Source organism: Neovison vison, chromosome 1, assembly GCF_020171115.1.
Source record: "Neovison vison isolate M4711 chromosome 1, ASM_NN_V1, whole genome shotgun sequence".
NCBI lineage: Eukaryota > Metazoa > Chordata > Mammalia > Carnivora > Mustelidae > Neogale > Neogale vison.
This window is the reverse complement of record NC_058091.1, coordinates 138,270,404-138,291,140: the sequence shown is the minus strand read 5'-3', so window position 1 is coordinate 138,291,140 and position 20,737 is coordinate 138,270,404. Positions and strand designations below refer to the sequence as shown.

General features: G+C 38.2%; 1 protein-coding gene across 1 annotated transcript in view; it reads left to right on the top strand.

Annotated features, from left to right (window-relative positions):
- DTNBP1 (dystrobrevin binding protein 1) overlaps window positions 1-20,737 on the top strand; it is a 128,087-nt gene that overhangs the window by 12,496 nt on the left and 94,854 nt on the right. Inside the window, exon 4 of the mRNA XM_044259328.1 lies at window positions 9,883-9,943. Coding sequence (XP_044115263.1) covers window positions 9,883-9,943 — 61 coding nt within the window. The remainder of the gene's footprint in view (window positions 1-9,882; window positions 9,944-20,737) is intronic.

Below are 20,737 nucleotides of genomic sequence, written 5' to 3'. Positions count from 1 at the left end.
TAAATTTTATAACTGAGCAATAGAAAGACAGTCCAGTGAGGAACAGGCAAAGGATTTGAGCAGGAGTTTCTCTATAGAAGATAAAAATAGCCAGAAGTCACATGGAAAGAAGCTCAGCACCGTTGGTGAGATGCGCCTTCACACCCCCTAGCCGGGCTGTAATCAGGAGCACGGACCGTAGCCGGCCTGGAGCACCTGGAGAAGTGGCGCCCGTGTGCGCTGCTGGTGGGGACAGAAAGCGGTGCGGTTGCTGCGCACAACCGTTCGGTAGTTTCTTAGAAAGCTCAGTGTAGAGTTATTGTCTGACCTGGCAGTTTCACACCAAGAGAATTGAAAACAAATGTCCACATAGAAACTTGTGCACAAACGGGCATAGCGGTAATATTCATAATAGCCAGAAAGTAGAAACAACACAAATACTCATCAACTGATGGGTGCACGGTCAGCCACCGAAAGGAACGGAGTGCTGGTACGCGTTGCGAAGTGGGTGACGCCCAGAACCAGCACACGGGCCACGTGCTACATGATTCCATTTGTGCACATGTCCCGGATCGGCAAATCCGAAGAGACAGAGAGTAGATTAGTGGTTGCCAAGGATTGGAGGAGAGAGGGGAGTGAGCATGGGATTTCTGCTGGGGGTGAGGACAGTGATTTGCGATTAGATGGTAGGGACAGTTGCCCAACACTGGGAATACGCTGAACACTACTGAATGACACACTTTAGAAGGGTGTGTTTTATGGTGTGTGAATTACCTCAGTATAGCTGTTACAAAAATACGTGATTTAAGTATCTTATATGCAGTTCTGAACTTAACGTGCCCTCTGACAGATCTGAGCCAAAGATGTGTCACTCCTTGTCCTGAGCTGTGTTTAGGATGACACAGTCACCTGCGCCTAGAGTTCGCTTTCTCTTTTCTAGCTCTTTACTGCCTTTCTTTTTGTGGTTGCTAAATCTAGAGATTTTTTTTTTCTTTTTTGAAATGAAAAGTGTTTAATTTGATGCCAATTTCCTGCTTGGTTTTGTTGAGTGAAGAGTAAGTGAACATGAAAGAAGGTGTAGTAAAGAGCAGTGGTGTACTGTCTTTATTTTTGTAAATCTAGTGATTTCGTTGAATGGACTTCATTGAAAGAGGTGTTTTAGATGCGTAGCTCTTCCTCTGTGGTAGTGGTTTGAAAGGGGGTGCACCGTGGGACTTAATATGAAAATTTACAGCTGTAGGAAGATGTACATAATATGCCCGTTGATTGCCTTTAAACACTGCTTTAGGGGCACCTGGGTGGCTCAGTGGGTTAAAGCCTCTGCCTTCAGGTCAGGTCATGGTCCCAGGACCTTGGGATCGAGCCCCATATCGGGCTCTCTGCTCAGCAGGGGGCCTGCCTCCTCCTCTCTCTCTCTGCCTGCCTCTCTGCCTACTTGTGATCTCTGCCTGTCAAATAAAATCTTTAAAAAACAAAATAAAACACCGCTTTATTCTCTTCGGAACTAATATGTGGAGGAAGGACTATTTTAAATAGCAGATCTCTAAATTATAATGTTTTTAACTGTGAAAATTGTGAGGAAGTGCCCATAACATGAAATTTACCAGCTTAACCATGTTTAAGTGCACGTTTCAGTTCAGTAGTGTTAATAAGCACATTTACATTGTTACGCATCCAAACTCCACAACTTTTCATTTTGCAAAATGGAAACTCTGTGCCCATTAAACAACAGTTCCTGGTTGCCACCTTCCCTGTCTCTGGTGGCCATCATTCCACTTTCTCTTTCAATGAATCTGACTACTCTGGGCACCGAGTGTAAGTGAACTCAAGCAGTGTTTGTCTTTTTGTGACTGGCTTGTTTCACTGAGCATGCTGTTGGCAGTTCTGACATATACTGTCGAAGCCTATGTCAGAAGTTTCTTTTTAAGGCTGATTAATTTTTTTTATAACTACATACCATATTTTGTTTATCCATTCATCCATTAGTGAACACTTAGATTGCTTCCACCTTTTGACTATCGTGAGTAATGCTGCTGTGAACGTGAGTGTGCACATCTCTCTTCAAGACCCTCCTTTCAGATTTTTAAATCCTTTCAGATTTACTCACAATTGCTGGATCATATGGTCATTATATTTTTGATTTTTGGGAGAACTACTGTACTGTTTACACAGCAGCCACACCGTTTGACATTACCAACAGCGGTGCCCAGCGGTGCCCGTTTATCCATATCCACACCAAAACTTACCTTCTGGTTTGGGTTTTGTTGTTGTTTTTTTTAATAGCCATTCTAATTGGTTTGAAGTAGGATCTCATTGTGGTTTTGATTTGTATTTCCTTAACAATTCATGGTGGTGAGCATCTTTTCATGCGCTTATTGGCTCTTACTATATCTTCTTCAGATAGGTGTCTGTTCAGGTCCTTTGCCCATTTTTGGATAGGGTGGTTTTTGTTGAGTTTTAGGAGTTCTCTCAGTATCTGGATCTTAATCTCTTATCAGATAGATGATTTGCAAGTATTTTCTCCCATTCTGTGGGTTTCCTTTTTTCTCTGTGTTCACTGATGCACAAAAACTTTTAATTTTGATGAAGTCCAACTTCATCATTTTTTGTGCCTTTGGTTTCCTGCCCAAGAAATCATTGCCAAACCCAAAGTCATGAAGCTTTTCCTGTGTTTTTTCTAAGAATATTATAGTTTTAGTTCTTATGTTTAGATTTTTGATCCATTTAGTAAATTTTTGATGATGTAAAGGGCACAACCTCATTTTTAGCATATGGATATCCAGTTTTCCCAGCTCCATTTGTTAAAAAGACTGTTCTTTCCCCATTGCATGGTCTTGGCACCCTTGTTGAAAATAATTTGACTGTGTATGTGAGGATTTATTTCGGGGCTGTTTCATTGGTCTGTATATCTGCTTTTAAAACAGTAGCACACTGTTTTGATTACAGTACCTTTGTAGTAAGTTTTGAAATCATAAGTGTGAGTCCTCCAGCTTTGTTGTTCTTCTCAAGATTGTCTTGGCTGTTCTCGGTCCCTTGAGGTTCCATATGAATTTTAGGGTGGATTTTTTTTCTGCTTCTACAAAAAATGTCATTGGGATTTTGATAGAGTTGGCATTAAAATTTATAGATTACTCTGTGTATTATTGATAACATCTCAATGATCTTAGTCTTCCAATCTAGGAACATGGGGTATCTTTCTATTTATTTACATTTCTTTAATTTCTTCCAGCAGTGTTTTGTAGTTTTCATCTCCTTTGTTAAATCCTAAAATTTTTTAATGCTTTTACAAATGGAATTTTTAAATTTCTTTTTTGAATTTCCTTGTTGACATATGGAAATACAATTAACTTTGTGTGTTGATTTTATAATCTGCTACTTTGCTGAATTTGGTTATTAGTCCTAACAGGGTTTGTTTCTGTGGAATCCCTAGGCTTTTGTACTTGTAAGATTATATCACTGGCAAACATAATTTTACTTCTTTCTTTCCAATTTGATACCTTTTCTTCTTTTTCTTGCCTAATTACGCTGGCTAGATCTTCCAGTATCGTGTTGACTAGAATTAGCAAAAGTAGGCATCTTTTTCTGTTTCTGATTTTTGAGGAGAAGCCTTTTAGTCTTTTGTCACCAAGTAAGATGTTTTTTATATTTTCATATTTCATATGTGGTTTTTATTTTGACATAGTTCCCTTTTATTCCTTGTTTTTTAAAAAATTTTATAAGATTTTATTTATTTGAGAGAGAGAGAGAGAATGAGAGAGAGAGCAAGAGAAGGGGAAGGGTCAGAGGGAGAAGCTGACTCCCTGCCAAGCAGGGAGCCCAGTGTGGGACTTGATCCCAGGACTCCAGGATCATGACCTGAGCTAAAGCCAGTCGCTTAACCAACTGAGCCACCTAGGCTCCCCTGTTTCTTGAAGTTTTATCTGAGTTCATGGAAGTGTGTTGAGTTTTGTCGAATGCTTTTTCAGCATCAATTGAAATTATATATTTTTTCCCTTTCATTTTGTTAATGTAACATTGATTGGTTTTCATATGTGAAGTCATTCTCAAATTCTAGGATAAAATCCTGATAGGTTGTTGTCTATATCCATTGAATATGCTGCTGAATTCAGTTTGCTGTATTTTACTGAGGATTTTTACATCCATGTTCATAAAGGAAATTTATTGGTCTGTAGTTTTCTTATAGCATCTGTGTCTTTGGCTTTGGTAACAGGTCAGTGCTGGCCTAGAATGCATTAGGGAGTGTTGCCTCCTCCAGTTTTTTGGAAGAGTTTGAGACAGTTGTTTTTTTAATGTTTGGCAGAATTCATTGGTGAAGCCATCAGGACCCAGGCTTTGCTTTTCTGGGGAGGTGTTTAAATTTTTTTTTCCAGTTTTATTAGATGTAACTGAGAAATGTCACTATGTAAGTTAAAGGTGTACAGTAATAGTTGCTTGATATACGTGTATTGTGAAATGATCACAGTGAGTTAAGTTAGCCTTTATTATCTCATAGAGATGAAACAAAAAGAGCAAAAATAGAAATTTTTTCCTGTGATGAGAATTCTTCACAGCTCCCATACATGTCACACAGCAGTATACTGAAGTCATCCTGTTATACTTCCACTCCTAGTACTTACCTTACAACTGGGCACGTATACCATTTGACCACCTTCCTCTAGTACCCTCTCCCTCCACCCTCTGCCTCTGGTAACCACAAATCTGATCTCTTTTTCTGAGTGAGGTTTTTTTTTTTTTTAATTCCACATATAAGTGAAATCACACCATAGTTAGCTTTCTCTTTCTGATGTATTTCACTTAGCTTAATACCCTCAGAGTCCGTCCATGTTGTCATAGACGGCAAGATTTCCTCATTTTTTGTGGTTGAATAATATTCTGTTGTATATATTGTATATGTATACACCATTCATCCATCAGTAGATGCTTCCATTGTTTCTGTGTCTTTACTATTGTAAATAATGCTGCTGTGAACGTTGGGGTGCAGGTAACCTTTTTGAATTAGCGTTTTTGTTTCCCTTGGGTAAATACCTAGAAGTGGGATTGCTGGACCATTTGGTAATTCTGTTTTTCATTTTTTAGGGTCCCCCATTTTCCATAGTGGCTATACTTGTTTAAAGTCACACTAAAGTGCGGTGAGGGTTCCTTTTTCTCTACATCCTCCCCAGCATTTGTTACATCTTTCTGATGATGGCCATGCTAACAGGTGGGAGGTGCTGTAGTTCATTGTGGTTTTGATTTGCATTTCCATGATAATTAGGATGTTGAACACCTTTTCATATACCTTTTGGCCATTTGTCTGTCTTTGGGGAAATGTGTACATCTTTCAAAATTGGATTTATTGGGGGGGGTTTGGTATTGTATATGTTCCTTATATATTTTGGATATTAACTTTTTACCAGATACATGGTTTGCAAATATTTTTTTCCCATTCTTTAGGCTCTTTTCACTTTGTTATTTCTTTTGCTCTGCAGAAGCTTTTTAATTTGATAGAGTTCCACTTCTTTTTATTGCTTGTTCTTTAGATGTCGTATCTAAAAAATCATTGCCAAGACCCAAGTCATGGAACTTTTTATGGGTGTTTTCTTCTAGGAATTTCATGGTTTCGGGTCTTACATTTAAGCCTTTAATCCATTTTGACTTAATTTTGGGGTGAGGTATAAGATAGGGGTAGAGTGCCATTATTTTACATGTGACTATCCCATTATCCCAGGACCATTTACTGAAGAGACCATCTTTTCCCTGGAGTATTAGTTGACCACATATACTTGGGGTTATTTCTGGACTTTTATTCTGTTCCATTGATCTGTTTGTTTTTATGTCAGTTCCATACTGTTTTGATTACTGTAGCTCAGTAGTGTAACTTGAAATCTGGAAATGTGATGCCTCACTCTTTATTATTGTTTACTAGGATTGCTTCAGCGAGGTGAGGTCTTTGTGGTTCCATATAAATTTTAGGATGGCTTTTTGCACTCCTGTTAGAAAAAAAAATCCACTAGAATCTCGATAGGGATTGCATTGAATCTATGGATGGCTTTTGGTAGTACTGATATTTTAACAGTTCTTCCAGTCCATGAATGTGGGGTGCCTTTCCATTTATTTTCCATCTTTAATTTCTTAAATCGTTGTCTTAACAGCTTTCAGAGTAGAGATCTTTCCTTTCTGGGTTAAGGTGATTCCCCATTATTTTATTGTTTTTGATGCTATTGTAAACGGGATTGTTTTATTTTTCAGATAATTCATTGTTTATAGAAATGCTACCAATTTTTGTATATTAATTTTGTATCTTGCAACTTTTATTGCATTTGTTGATTAGATCTAACAGGTTTTTTTTGTGGAGTCTTTAGGATTTTCTACATTTAAAATTATGTCATCTGCAAATAGAGACAGTTCTACTTCTTCCTTTCCATTTCTGATGCCTTTTATTTCATTTTCTTGTCTGATTGCTCTGGCAAGGAGTTCTTAGTACTCTGTTGAATAGGAGTGGTGAGATTGGGGACCAGAAAAACTTTGAACCTTTCACTGTTGAGTATAGAGTTAGCTGTGAGCTTATATATGGCTTTTATTATGTTGAGTTATCCTCTTTTTATACCTAATTTGTTAAGATTTTTTATTATGAGCAGATGTTGAATTTTGTTAGGTGCCTTTTCTGCATCTATTGAGAAGATCATAGGATTTTTTTTTTTTTTGGTCTTTCTATAAATGTGGTATGTCACATTGATTTGCAGATGTTGAACCATCCTTTCATCCCAGATCAGGTCATGATCTCAGATCAGGTCATGATCTCAGGCTCCTGGGATGTGCATGCTGCACTCCCTCCGTCACATCCCAGATCAAAACAGATCGTGGTGAATGATTATTTTAATGTGCTGCTGAATTCAACTTGCTAGAATTGTATTGAGAGTTTTTGCAGGTGTATTCATCAGAGATATTGGTCTATAGTTTTCTTTTCTGATACTGTCCTTTACTGGCTTTGGTTGAAGAGTCTGCTAGCCTCCTAAAATGAGTTTGGGAATATTCCTTCCTCTTCATTTTTTGGAGGAGTTTGAGAAGGATTGGCATTGACTCTTTTTGAAATGTTTAGTAAAATTCATCAATGAAGGCATCTCATCCTGGGCTTTCCTTCATTGGGAGATTTTTGATTACTGATTCAATCTCCTTACTCATAATTACTATTGAAACTTTTTGTTTCTTCCTGATTCCATTTTGGTAGTCTGTATGTTTCTAAGATTTTTTTCCATTTCGTCTGGATTATCCAGTTTGTTAGTGTATAGTAGTTCATAGTAGCCTCTTGTGATTCTTTATATTTTTGTGGTGTCAGTTATAATGTCTCCTTTTCCATTTATAATTTTGATTTGGGTCCTCTATCTTTTTTCCTGCGGTTAGTCTAGCTGAAATTTTGTCAGTTGCATTTGTCTTTTCAAAGAATCAGCTCTTAGTTTAGTTAATCTTTTCTATTGTTTTCCTATTCTGTTTCATTTATTTCTTCTCCAATCTTGATTACTCTCTTCCTTCTTCTAACTTTAGCCTCAGTTTTTTTTTGTTGTCTTAATTTTTTCTAGTTTCTTAAAGTGTAGAGTTAAGTTGTTTATTTAGGATCTTCTTAATGTCGGCATTTGTTGTGAACTGCCCTTTTAAAACTGTATTCCATAAGTTTTGGTATGTTCTATTTTCATTTGTTTCAGGATACATTTTTATTTCCTGTTTAATTTCTTCTTTGATTCATTGATTATTCAGGAGTGAGATTTTCAGTGACTGATTCAAACTCCTTACTAGTTACCAGATTTTCTATTTCTTTGGGATTCAGTCTTGGTAGGTTTTGTTTTTCTAGGAATTTGTTTATTATTTTAATTTTTTTTTTAATTTTATTTATTCACTTGAGGGAGCATGCACATGAGCACGAGTTGGGGGGAGGGACAGAGAAAGAGGGAGACGGAGGGAGAGGAGCACACATGACCCCAGGAGCCTGAGATCAGGACCTGAGCCGAAGGCAGACCCCAACCAACTGAGCCACCCAGGTGCCCTAGGATTTGTCTGTGTCATCTAGATTATCTGATTTTTTTGGTGTACAGTTACTCATAGTGCTCTTATAATCCTTTTTATTCTGTAAAATTGGTAATGTCCCCACTTTTTTTTTTTTTCTCATTTTGAGTCTTCTCTTTTTGTTCCTTAGTCCACTTAAAGATTTAATTTTGTTGGTCTTTCTGAAGGACCAATTTTTTGGTTTCATTGATTTTCCCATTATTCTCTATTTTATTTATCTGCCATGGTGTTTATTTTTTCTTCCTTTTGCTTTGGGTTCAGTTTGTTCTTCTTCTACTTTAAACTGTGAAGTTATGCTGTTGATGTGAGATCTTTCTTCTGTTTAAATGTAAGGCATTTAGAGTTACAAATTTCACTCAAAGCCCTGTTGTTCCTGAGTTCCTTAAGTTTTGGTATGTTGTGGTTTTATTTTGATTCATATCTTAGTATTGTTTGATTCCCCTTATGATTTTTTTCCTTGATTATTTAAAAGAATTTGTTGAATTTCCACAAATTTGCAAATCTTCCAGTTTTCCTTTCATTGAGTTCAAACTTCATCCCATTGTGGTCAAAAAAAAGATACTTCGTATGATTCTCTCTCTTTTTGTTCAAAAAAATATATAGACTTTTTTAGAGCAGTCTTAGGTTAGCAAAATTGAGCCAAAGTTTCAGAGATTTCTCATTTACCCCCTTTACAAAAATCTCCTGAGAGTTAATCTGTGGCCTCGCAGATAATCTGTCCTGGAAACTGTCTTGTGTGCACTTGAGAAGAATGTGTATTCTGCGGTTGTCTGGCACAGTGTTCTTTATATATCTGTTCTACCTAGTTGGTTTATTGTGGTGCTCAGGTCCTCTCTTGTTTATCTTTTGTCTGGTCACTTTAACCATTACTAAGAGTGGGGTATGGAAGTCTCTGTTCCTGGAGAACAATTTATTTCTCCCTTCCATTCTGTCAATTATTGCTCTGCGTATTTTGAAGATTTTGTACAAGAGTACAGTTGTGGAACCCAGGAAGTTAACACTGCCCCCTGGTCTGCAGACCTCGTGCAGATTTCATCAGCTCTCCCTCTAGTGTCCTTATTGTGGGACCAGGATCCAATCTAGAATCATAGGTATAGTTAGTCACTGTACCTCCTCCATCTCCGTTAATCCAGAACAGCTCCCGAGTCTTTGTTTTTCCTAACCTGGACACTTTTGAAGAGTACTTTTTGATATTTTGCAAATTACCCCTCAATTTGGGTTTATATGCTCCCCCACCTGATGATTAAAGTCAGTGATGTTTTGGCAACACTACCACAAGGGCAGTGGTGTGTGCTTCTCAGGACATCACATTAACAGGCACATGATGTTTCTATGTTTCATTACCGTGGATCGTGTGGTTAGGGGAGTGTCTGCCTGGTTTCTACATTGTTGTACTATTTCCCCCTTCTTAATTATGGGTGTCCTGTAAGGAGATATTTTGAGACTGTGTAGTAAACATGTTGTTTCTCTTCATAATTTCTCATTGATTTTAGCATCCATTAGAATTCTTGCCTGAAACAATTATTGTCATGTTTACCAAGTGGTGATACTTTATTATCGTTTTTTCTGCAGTTGTTAATTGGAAGTCTACAGGAGAATTTCTCCCCCTCTCCCCCATTCATTTAAATTGCTGTGAACTCGTGGATGTTTGTGTTAGCCCTTGAGTTATAACCGTCACTATCATTATTTATTTTGTCGCTCAAATTGCCCCAGGTTTGGCCATTGGAAGCCTCTTCAAGATTCTTCTGTGTCCTTGTGTGTTGTTATTTTTCCTAGGATACCATAGGATGTTCCAGGTTCATCTTTAGATGTTTTCTTTTTTTTCATATGTGATTTGCATTTTGAATTACTTTTTGCTTTTTTGAGGTATGAAGATACATGGGCTGCACTTCACAGGAGAGCCAAGGAATGTGCAAGCGCTGGAGAGGTAAGGAACCGGCTGATCTTACACTTGTGGGAACAGTATCTGTCTGCAGTGCTAAAGGCTAGTTTCTAAGGAATTCCATTTGGGATTACATTAAAATATTTTACAGGATATCTGCAATTATATTTGCTAGTTGATTATGGAACTCCCTCAATTACATTTTTGTAATTTCTCCAAACTAAGCCCAAGATTAGTTAGGCTTAGAGAGATTATTTTATTTTCAAGTCACAAGTAAATATTTGGCTCATCTAGGTGCAATGCTCTGAATTTGAGTCTGATGCCTAAAATCATTAATTTGCTTAACCAATAAATGTAAACGTTTCAGGGCTCATCCTCAATTCACTCATCTTCTAGCAGTATGTGTACAGTGTATAATGAGTAAAAGTGACTTGTAATTAAAAGTATTTGGTACATGTACTGAAAGCTTTATTAGCCAAGATCAAATACTCTGTGCTTTTGATGTCAATCAAACTTACTTCTTTCTAAAAACACTTCTGTGATTCTGACTTTTAATTAATTTAACCTGACTTCTTTATCACTTACCTAAATTAGTGAAGCTGTAACACTTACATAGAGTAGAGTAATACATGTGATAAAAATTAGACATTAGTGTTTCTCTTAGAAATTATTGAAAAGAGAGAATATAGGTTTCTGGTAGTAAGGTAAACCAGGTACTTTGAAAAACCCTGTAGCTATAAACCACTTCAGTGCTGGATAGATTTTTTAAAAATTATTTAACACACTAGGCTCACAAAAATGAAGGGAAATCCTAAAGGGCCCCCCCAAAAAAAAAAAAAAAGCCCATCCCTCCCCCCAAAAAAAAAGAAGAAGAAGAAGAAAAGAACAGGGAACTGAAATCAGAGTGGTTAAAAAAAAAAACCCTGTGGAACCTGGGGTTAAATACTAAGATAAAAGCTTTCAAGCTCTATGGAGGAAGGAGATTTTGTAGGGAACTGGGTCGGAGACTCCTGCACAAAGCTCTTGAATTTTTGAAGTGGCTGCATCCCTCTTGGTGAATGGTGAAGGTAGGAAAGAAAAGCTCCCTGTTTACAAAAAGAAGCAGCATGGAAACCTCTCTGTCTTCATAACAGCTTGGAATAAATACAGCTCCCTTTCTAGATTTCTCAGAAATCTAGAAAACGCCTTGGCCTCGTTTCAGTGTGGGGCTCAAATTTATCCTTCCTGTACGACTGACGAACCACCGAGTTAAGAATGTAAGGACCAAACGTGACTAGGTTCTTTGACACCCAACAGAGACAAACACAAATTCTACATGGATGAAACTCTGTAAACCTAGGTCCCTCCATATTTCTACGGATTAATTTTCTACAACCCCTCCACAAAAAAATTAGCAAACACAAATTCTATATGGATGAAACTTTATAAACCTAGGTCCCTCCGTATTTCTACAGATTAATTTTCTATAGCCCCTCTACAAAAAAATTAGCAAACACACAGAGGAATGTATTTTCAAAAGCTTGAGGGGTGCCTGGGTGGCTCAGTGGGTTAAACCTCTGCCTTTGGCTCAGGTCATGATCTCAGGATCTTGGGATCTGCCCCCACAAAAAGGCCCCCTGGTCAGCGGGGAGCCTGCTTCCCCCTCTTTCTCTGCCTACTTGTGATCTCTGTCAAATAAATGGAATGTTTAAAAAGAAAAACAATGTTTGAGAGGCACCAGAACCAAAGAGTACAATTTAGACCTACAAAGGTGTTAGATATTGCACCATTGGGTGCAGACTATTAAATAGGTAAATGCATAGTCTTTTAAAGCTTTTATAGAGATAAAAGATGGATTAAAAAATGAATAAGGAATAAGATTTTATCAAACATGACTTTAATAAGTCACTGACAGTGAAAACCCCAAGGGTGTGCTTCAACAGCAATTATATAAAAATGAAGAAAGACTATAGTGATGTAGAAGGGATTCTGAGATAAAGTGGAAAATATGAAAAACAAGTTAACAGAGAATAGTTCTAGAAGATCTTGAGGTTGAACCAAATGAGATGACCAGTATTAGACTAATTTTGATCTGTAAAGTTAGAGTCTCTTATGGGTCAACTTATCTAATAAACATTCTAGAAAGAATGAGGAAAAGACAATGTAAGAGAAGATCAATAAACAAAAGGCAAATAGAATTACAAGGAAAAAAAAACAGATAAATCCATAATCACAATGGGAAGATTTTAATACATTCCTCTTAATTGAGAGGGGAAAAAAACAGATAAAACAAGTATGGATATAGGAGAATTAAGTAATGTGAGTAACAAACTTCACTAGGTAGGCAAATGAGAATACCGTCTCAGCAAATATAAAATACAGGTTCCTTAAAGCATATCTGGAACACGCAAACATTGACCATGTGCTGAAACATAAAGCAGTCCTCAGCTGAAGCATAAAGCATAAGGGAAGTCCTACAGACTGTTCTCTGATCTCACTGCGGATGAAGCTGAAAGTCAGTTCAGGAAAACAAGTTTGAAGATTCCATGTGTTTGGAAATAAAAAATATTATGGGGCATCTGGGTGGCTCAGTTGGTTAAGCAACTGCCTTTGGCTCAGGTCATGATCCTGGAGTCCCAGGATCAAGTCCCACATTAGGCTCCCAGCTCCACGGGGAGTCAGCTTCTCCCTCTGACCTCCTCCCTTCTCTTGCTTTCTCTCTCTCTCTCAAATAAATAAATAAAATCTTTAAAAAAATATTATGACTATGCATGGCTCAAAGAAGGGAAAGTATTGAAAAATTTGCAGTTTACATATGAATAATTGAATGAGCTTATCTGACTTAAGAATTTGGAAAGAGAAAAGAATAAACTTCAAAGAAGCAATGAAAGATGATAAAGATAAAATAAGTAAATGAAATAGAATATAAAAATACAGTGGAAGCTAAACAAAGTGCAAAAGCCTTTTTAAGTTTTATTGATTTATTTTTAAGTAATCTCTACACCTACCATGGGACTTGAACTCACACCCCAAGATCAAGAGTCACATGCTCAGGGCGCCTGGGTTGTTCGTTTGGTTAAGCAACTGCCTTTGGTTTAGGTCATGATCCAGGGTCCTGGGATCGAGCCCCATGTCAGGCTCCTTACTCAGTAGGGAGCCTGCTTCCCCCTCCTTCTGCTGTTGCTCCCCCTGCTTGTGCGCTCGCTCGCTCTGTCAAATAAATAAATAATTTTTTTTTTTTTTTTAAAGTTACATGCTCTACTGATTGAGCCAGCTAGGTGCCCCGAAGTGAAAAGTTCTTGGAGAAGACTAATGCAGTAGGTAAATCTCTGTTCAAAAAACAAACAATTTTAGAATCAATATCTGATCAAGAAACAAACAATTTTAAGAATTGAAGGGAATGTAACCAGTTATCACACAGAGTGAGATTATGAGTTTGTGAACAATTCTGACAAATTCGAAAAGTTAGATGAAATGGCAGAAATCCTAGAAATTTTTACCCAAACCAGTTCTAGAAGCAATTCAAATCCTAATTAATATTGTGGTCACTAAACAAATTATGTTCGTGTAGTGATTAAAAATTTTTTTCTGCTGAAAAAGCACCAGGTCTGTCTGCAGAATTAGGAGATTCCTATCAAACTTTCAGGGAAGCTTCCTTTTCAGTGTTAGACAGACTTTTGCAGCAAGTGAAAAAAGAGCAAACTGTGCCCAGCTCATAATGAAACCCATAAGGGAAGTATGAGAAAGTGACACCGAGTCTAGTCACACTCATGAATATAGATACAAAAATTAAAAACAAAGTCAAGTCATTATCTTTCACCTAACTTCCGTTTCTGAAAATCAGATGTTCTATGCAAAAACTCTAGCTCGGACCCTGTTTCCCATATTCTAAATTGTAGAAGTTACAATGTGTTCGGTGTCAACCCCAAACCCTCAACCAACTTGCCTAAATATATGTAAAGCCAGCAAAATGTCTACACATGGGTGTAGTGCTCAAGGCCTAGTTTTCTGATTACCAAACCTTTCACATGCCTGTTTGTAAACAGTTGCTTATGTGTGGTAATGAGATCCCTCAACACTAGCAGCACGTAAGGCCTGCAGCTCCTTCATGGGTGTGCTCCTCGTACTGTCCTGTGATTGTGGGATGCTACCGATGGTATTTGATTTATAATTTGAGAATCTTCTTGCACATTGTCTTAAAATGTGTATCAAGCTTAAATATAAAGTCTTCCTAGGTAAATATTAGCTAGAACTCTGTACTGTTTATGTGTATGTCCTGTGAGTATTGGATGATAGACAGAAGGCATTCTACCGGGGACACCTTTGGCAGTGTGTGGTTGTGTTGGCAAACCAAAGCCAGCAGTGCATAAAAATCAAAATACTGTACACCAGGTTTATTCCAGGATTGAAAGGTTGACATTACAGTGTTTTCTTTTCTTTTCTTCTTTTTTCTTTTTTAAAGTGAGAGAGAAAGTAGGGGAGCAGGGAGGGGCAGAGAGAATCTTAGGCTCAATGCCCAGCATAGAGCCTGACTCAGGACTCAATCTCATGACCCTGAGATCATGACCCGAGCCCAGATCAGGAGTCGGATACTTAACTGACCGAGCCACCCAGGCACCCTGACCTTAGAGGTCTTTTACATGTAATTGACCATGTTAACATATTAGAGGAGAAAAATACATGATGCAGAAAATACAATGGACCAGTTGTACAATATACAATCAAAGGTAGAAATTCAGTAAAATTAAGCACCTCTTTAGAATAAAATGATTTGGCAGGTTTTTGTAGAAGAGAATTTCATTGTCCTGAAATCTGCCCAAACCTGCAGTATTTGACTTGTAGTGCATTTCAGCCATCTTGCTGAATCCTCTTTTCTTTTCTTTTTTTTTTAAGATTTTATTTATTTATTAGAGAGGGAGAGGGAGAGAGAGAGCGAGCATGAGCTGGGGGGAAGGGCAGAGGGAGAAGCAGGTTCCGAGCTGAGCATGGAGCCCGATGTGGGGCTCAATCCCAGGATCCCAGGATCGTGACCTGAACCAAAGGCAGCCGTTTAACCAACTGAGTCACACAGGAGCCCCAAAATCCTCTTTTCTAGTAATTTGTATTTGGGTGTGGGAATTCTTTTGTGTAGATGGTAGGTTTAGTTTCTTCCTCCCTAATGTGTGTAACTTCCCTGTCTTCATGTTTTTTTTTTGTTTTGTTTTGTTTTACACTGGTATACCTCCAGTATAATGTTGAGTAAGAATAGATGAAGACCTTTATTCACATTTTGGCTCCATCAGAGTTGAATGTGAAAGGGAAATTATTTCTTTTGGGAAACAGTGGAAGACCTTTAAGACCTCCAGCTAGAGAAAGATTCCTTAAGGAAGGCATAAAAAGCACCACTGAAAAATACTAATAATCTTTATCAGGGCTTCTACTCATTAAACAACACCATGAAAAAGTTAAGCAATTCATAAAACACAGAGCACAAGTATTCAGAAAATATGATCAGCATATACAAACCAATAAAAAGAGGGCAATAACCCAATATAGAAGTGAACGAGGGGTGCCTGGGTGGCTCAGTGGGTTAAAGCCTCTGCCTTCAGCTGAGGTCATGATCCCAGGGTCCTGGGATTGAGCCCCGCATCAGGCTCTCTGCTCAGCGGGGAGCCTGCTTCCTCCTCTCGCTCTGCCTGCTTATTTTGATCTCTGTCTGTCAAATAAATAAATAAAATCTTTAAAAAAAAAAAAAAGTGAGCGAAAGATAGGACCAGGCATTTTACAGAAGAAAAAATACGAGTGGCCAATAAACATGAAGATGCGTTTCAAGGTGATTAGTAATCAAAGAAATACATATTGAAACCACAGGTTTATACTCATTAAGTTATCAGAAATTGAAGCCTTGAGTCTCTGTGCGATGGTCATTATTTACAGAGGACAGTTTTGGTTTCTTCCCTGGGGAAGAATCATGATGAGCAAGTAGAACTGGAGAATATAAGTCCATTGCTAGAATTGTATTAGAAAACAAACATTGGCAGGGGCACCTATGGGGCTCAGTCACTGAGCGACTGCCTTCAGCTCGGGGCATGATCCCGGGGTCCTGGGATCCAGCCCTGCATTGGGCTCCCTGCTCCGTGAGGAGTCTGCTTCTCCCTCTTTCTTTGCCGCACCCCCCGACCCCACTTGTGTTCTCTCTCCATCAAATAAACAAAATTTTTTTAAAAATTTAACAAAACAAAACGAAAAACAGACCTTGGCGTTAAGTAGGAGTTGATGTTGGAAGGTACCTCTCCAACAGCAGTTCTGTACCTGGAGGGACATCTGCAGAGCATTTTCATCTCACACTTTCCCCTAATAGTACTGGTGTGGCACATATTTCCTCCGATAATATTGCCATGGTCTTTATTACACAGTAAGCAGATGAGGCTACTTGAAGTCAGAGGTAGCTAGGCTGGGGTTGTCTGATGACCCCAAGGCCCACTGAGCCACTCTGAGATGAGACCAGTACCTCGGATGCCTCCGTAAGTCATTGGTGAAACTTGACTGCGTGCACCAGGAGATTTGTACCAGAATGTTTGAGCAGGTTTTTTGAAACTTTAGACAGTCCTGCGGTCGGTCTATCTACAGAATAAATTACAGTATCATTCATAAAATCAAATATCGTACAGTGGTGAAAATTAGCGAATGACTGCATCTGTGTGAATCAGCATAGAGGAGTCCCACAGTGCTCAGTGAAGACTGTATCTTTTAGGGGGGCCTTAAGAAATAATTCTTTTGATTGTAAGAAGTATTTTTCTATTAAATATATAGGAGAAAAAAATTTAAAAAATATATATATAGGAGAAAGAATTTCCTGTAAGGTATGTTGTTGAGTTTAGGCTATTTGGTAATGTTAAATTTATTCATAGACTTGTTTTGAGACCCCCATCTGATCAAAAGTGCCTCTGTTGCTTTCCAGAAATACAGTACTCAGCTTTAAAAATGAAAATTTTGGGGTGCCTGGGTGGCATAGCCGGTTAAGTATCCAACTCTTGGTCAGCTCAGGTGGTGATGTCAGGGTCCTGGGGTTGCTGCCCTTCAGATCAAGCCCTGTGTTGGGCTCTACACTCAGCATGGAATCTGGTTAAGACTCTATTTCCCTGTCCCTCTACCCCTACCCATAGCATGCACATGCTGGCTCATGCTCTCTCTCTCCCTACCCCCTGCATGTGTGTGTATAAATCTTTTACAAAGAAAATTTTTTGTTTGAATTCAAGTATTGTTAGTTTCTGAGGTAGAATTCAGTGATTCATCATTTATATATAATACCCAGTGTGCATTACATTACATGCCCTCCTTAATACCCGTCACCCAGTTACCCCATCCTCCAACCCCCCGGCCCCTCCAGCAACCCTCAGTTTGTTTCCTATGATTAAGACTCTCTTATAGTTTAAAAAAAACAAAAAAAACAGAGTCTCTTATGGTTTGCCTCCTTCTCTGATTTCATCTTGTTTTATTTTTTCTTCCCTTCCCCATGCTCCTCTATTTTGTTTCTTAAATTCCACATACGAGTGAGATCATATGGTAATTGTCTTTCTCTGACTGACTTATTTCATTTAGCATAACACCCTCTAGTTTCATCCACATCGATAAAATGGCAAGATTTCATTTTTTGCTGGCTGAGTAATATTCCACTGTATATGTATATATACCACATGTTTTTCCATAGTTTGGCTGTTGTGGACATTGCTGCTATAAACATTGGGGTACAGATGTCCCTTTGGATCACTACATTTGTATCTTTGGGGTAAATACCTAGTAGTGCAATTGCTGGGTAATAAGGTAGCTCTATTTTTAACTTTTTGAGGAACCTCCATGCTGTTTTCTAGAGTGGCTGCACCAGCTTGCATTCCCATCAACAGTGTAAGCAGGTTCCCTTTTCTCTGCATCCTTGCCAACATCTGTCGTTTCCTGAATTGTTAATTTTAGCCATTCTGACTGGTGTGAGGTGGTATCTCATTGTGGTTTTGATTTGTATTTCCCTGATGCTCAGTGATGTTGAACATTTTTTCATGTGCCTATTGGTTATTTGTATGTCTTCTTCGGAGAAATGTCTGTTCATGTCCACTGCCCATTTCTTGATTGGATTATTTGTTCTTTGGGTAATGGATTTGGTAAGTTTCTTAAAGATTTTGGATACTAGCCCTTTATCTGATAAGACATTTCCAAGTATCTGCTCCCCTTCTGTAGGTTCTTTCAGTTTTGTTGACTGTTTCCTTCGCAGTGCAAAAAGTTTTCATCTTGATGAAGTCCCAATAGTTCATTTTTGCCTTTGTTTTTCTTGCCTTTTGCAATGTGTCTAGCAAGAAATAACTGAGGCCGAGGTCACAGTCACACAAAATCTCTAGCGTTTTGATGGATTCCTGTCTCACATTTAGGCCTTTCATCCATTTAGAGTCTATTTTTGTGTGTGGTATAAGAAAGTGGTCCAGTTTCATTTTTCTGTGTGTGGCTGTCCAATTTTCCCAACACCATTTATTGAAGAGACTGTCTTTTTTCCATTGGACATGTTTTCCTGCTTTGTTGAACATAGAGTTGAGGGTCCATTTCTGAGCTCTCTATTCTGTTCCATTGATCTGTGTGTCTGTTTTTGTGCCAGTACCATACGGTCTTGATGGTTACAGCTTTGTAATAGAGCTAGAAGTCCAGAATTGTGATGCCACCAGCTTTGGTTTTCTTTTTCAACATTCCTTTGGCTGTTCAGGATCTTTTCTGGTTCCATACAAATTTTAGGATATTTGTTCCAGCCCTGTGAAGAATGTTGATGGTATTTTGAAAGGGATTTCACTGGATGTATAGATTGCTCTAGGTAGCATAGGCATTTTAACAGTATTTGTGCTTCCAATCCATGAACATGGAACATTTTTCCATTTCTTTGTATCTTCCCCAATTTCTTTCATGAGTACTTCATAGTTTTCTGAGTAGAGATCCTTTGCCTCTTTGGTTAGGTTTATGCCTAGTCATGTGGTTTTTGGTGCAATTGTGAATGGAATCGATTCCTTCATTTCTCTTCTTTCTTAGTGTTTAGAAATGCAACTGATTTCTGTGCATTGATTTTATATTCTGCCACTTTGCTGATTTCCTCTATGAGCTCTAGAAATTTTGGGTGAAGTCTTTTGGGTTTTCCACATAGAGTATCATATCATCTGTGAAGAGTGAGAGTTTGATGTCTTCTTTGCCAGTTTGGATGCCTTTCATTTCTTTTTGTTGTCTGATTGCTGAGGCTAAGACTTCTAGTACTATGTTGAACAACAGTAGTTATAGTGGACATCCCTGTCATGTTCCTGACCTTAGGGGGAAAAGCTTTGTTTTTCCCCATTGAAGATGATATTTGCTATGGGGTTTTCATATATAGCTTTTATGGTATTGAGATATGTTCCCTCTATCCCTATACTGTTTTAATCAAGAAAGGATGCTGTACTTTGTCAAATGCTTTTTCTTGGTCTGCTGAGAGGATCATATGGTTCTTGTCCTTTCTTTTATTAATGTATTGTATCACATTGATTTGCTGGTGTTGAACCAGGCTTGCAGCCCAGGAATAAATCCCACTTGGTTGCGGTGAATAATCTTTTTAATGCACTGTTGGATCCTATTGGGTAGCATGTTGGTGAGAATATTGTTGAGAATTTTGACATCCATGTTCAGTAGGGATGTTGGTCTGTAGTTGTCTTTTTGGTGGGATCTTTATCTCATTTTGGGATCAAGGTAATGCTTGCCTCATAAAATGAGTTTGGAAGTTTTCCTTCCATTTCTGTTTTTTGAAACGGTATTCTTCTTCAAATGTTTGGTAGAATTCCCCTGGAAAGCCATCTGGCCCTCGGCTCTTGTTTGTTGGGAGATTTTTTTTTTTTTAAAGATTTTACTTATTTATTTGACAGGCAGAGATTACAAGCAGGCAGAGAGGCAGGCAGAGGGAGAGGAGGAAGCAGGCTCCCTGCGGAGCAGAGAGCCCGATGCGGGGCTCGATCCCAGGACCCTGAGATCATGACCTGAGCCGAAGGCAGAGGCTTTAACCCACTGAGCCACCCAGGCGCCCCATGTTGGGAGATTTTTGATTACTGCTTCATTTTCTTTGCTGGTTATGGGTCTGTTCAGGTTTTCTATTTCTTTCTGTTTCGGGTTTGGTAGTTTATGTTACTAGGAATGTGTCCATTTCGTCCAGATTCTCACAAATGAATCTTTAAAAAAAGAAAACTTATTTTAAAACCTGATGTATTTTTTTTAATTTTTAAAAACTTTTTAAAATTTCTTTTCAGTGTTCCAGAATTCATTGTTTATGCACCACACCCAGTGCTCCATGCAATAAGTGCCCTCCATAATACCCACCACCAGGCTCCCCCAAATTCCATGCCCCCTCCCCTCCAAAACCCTCAGTTTGTTTCTCAGAGTCCACAAGCCTTCTGATGTATTGTTGAGACATACGTAAGTTTTTAAAATGTATATCTTTGATACGCATAGTGTTAAACCTATGATGAGTTATATTTTGTCAGATTGTGCTCATGTGAGAGGCCGAACAACCTGCCAGGGCAAATATACTTAAGAACCAGTCATTCTTTTTTGACAAGTTATTTTATACTCATTTCCTTTAAGGCTGTTTCTTACTGCATAGTCTTAAAATTCAGACAGTATCTTGTAAAATAAACATTCATAGTCAATAATAACTTTAGGCATTTTCTACACTTTTTTTTTTTTTTACAAGTTCTTTGACTTTTTTTTCCTAGCAATATTATAAATGAAGAATAATAACGTTAGGGGTTAGACTCTGAGGGCAGTTTTTAAAAGCTAGACTTCCAGTGCATTATTTGCTTCTGATTCCTATTGCTGTGAAGTATTTGCTTG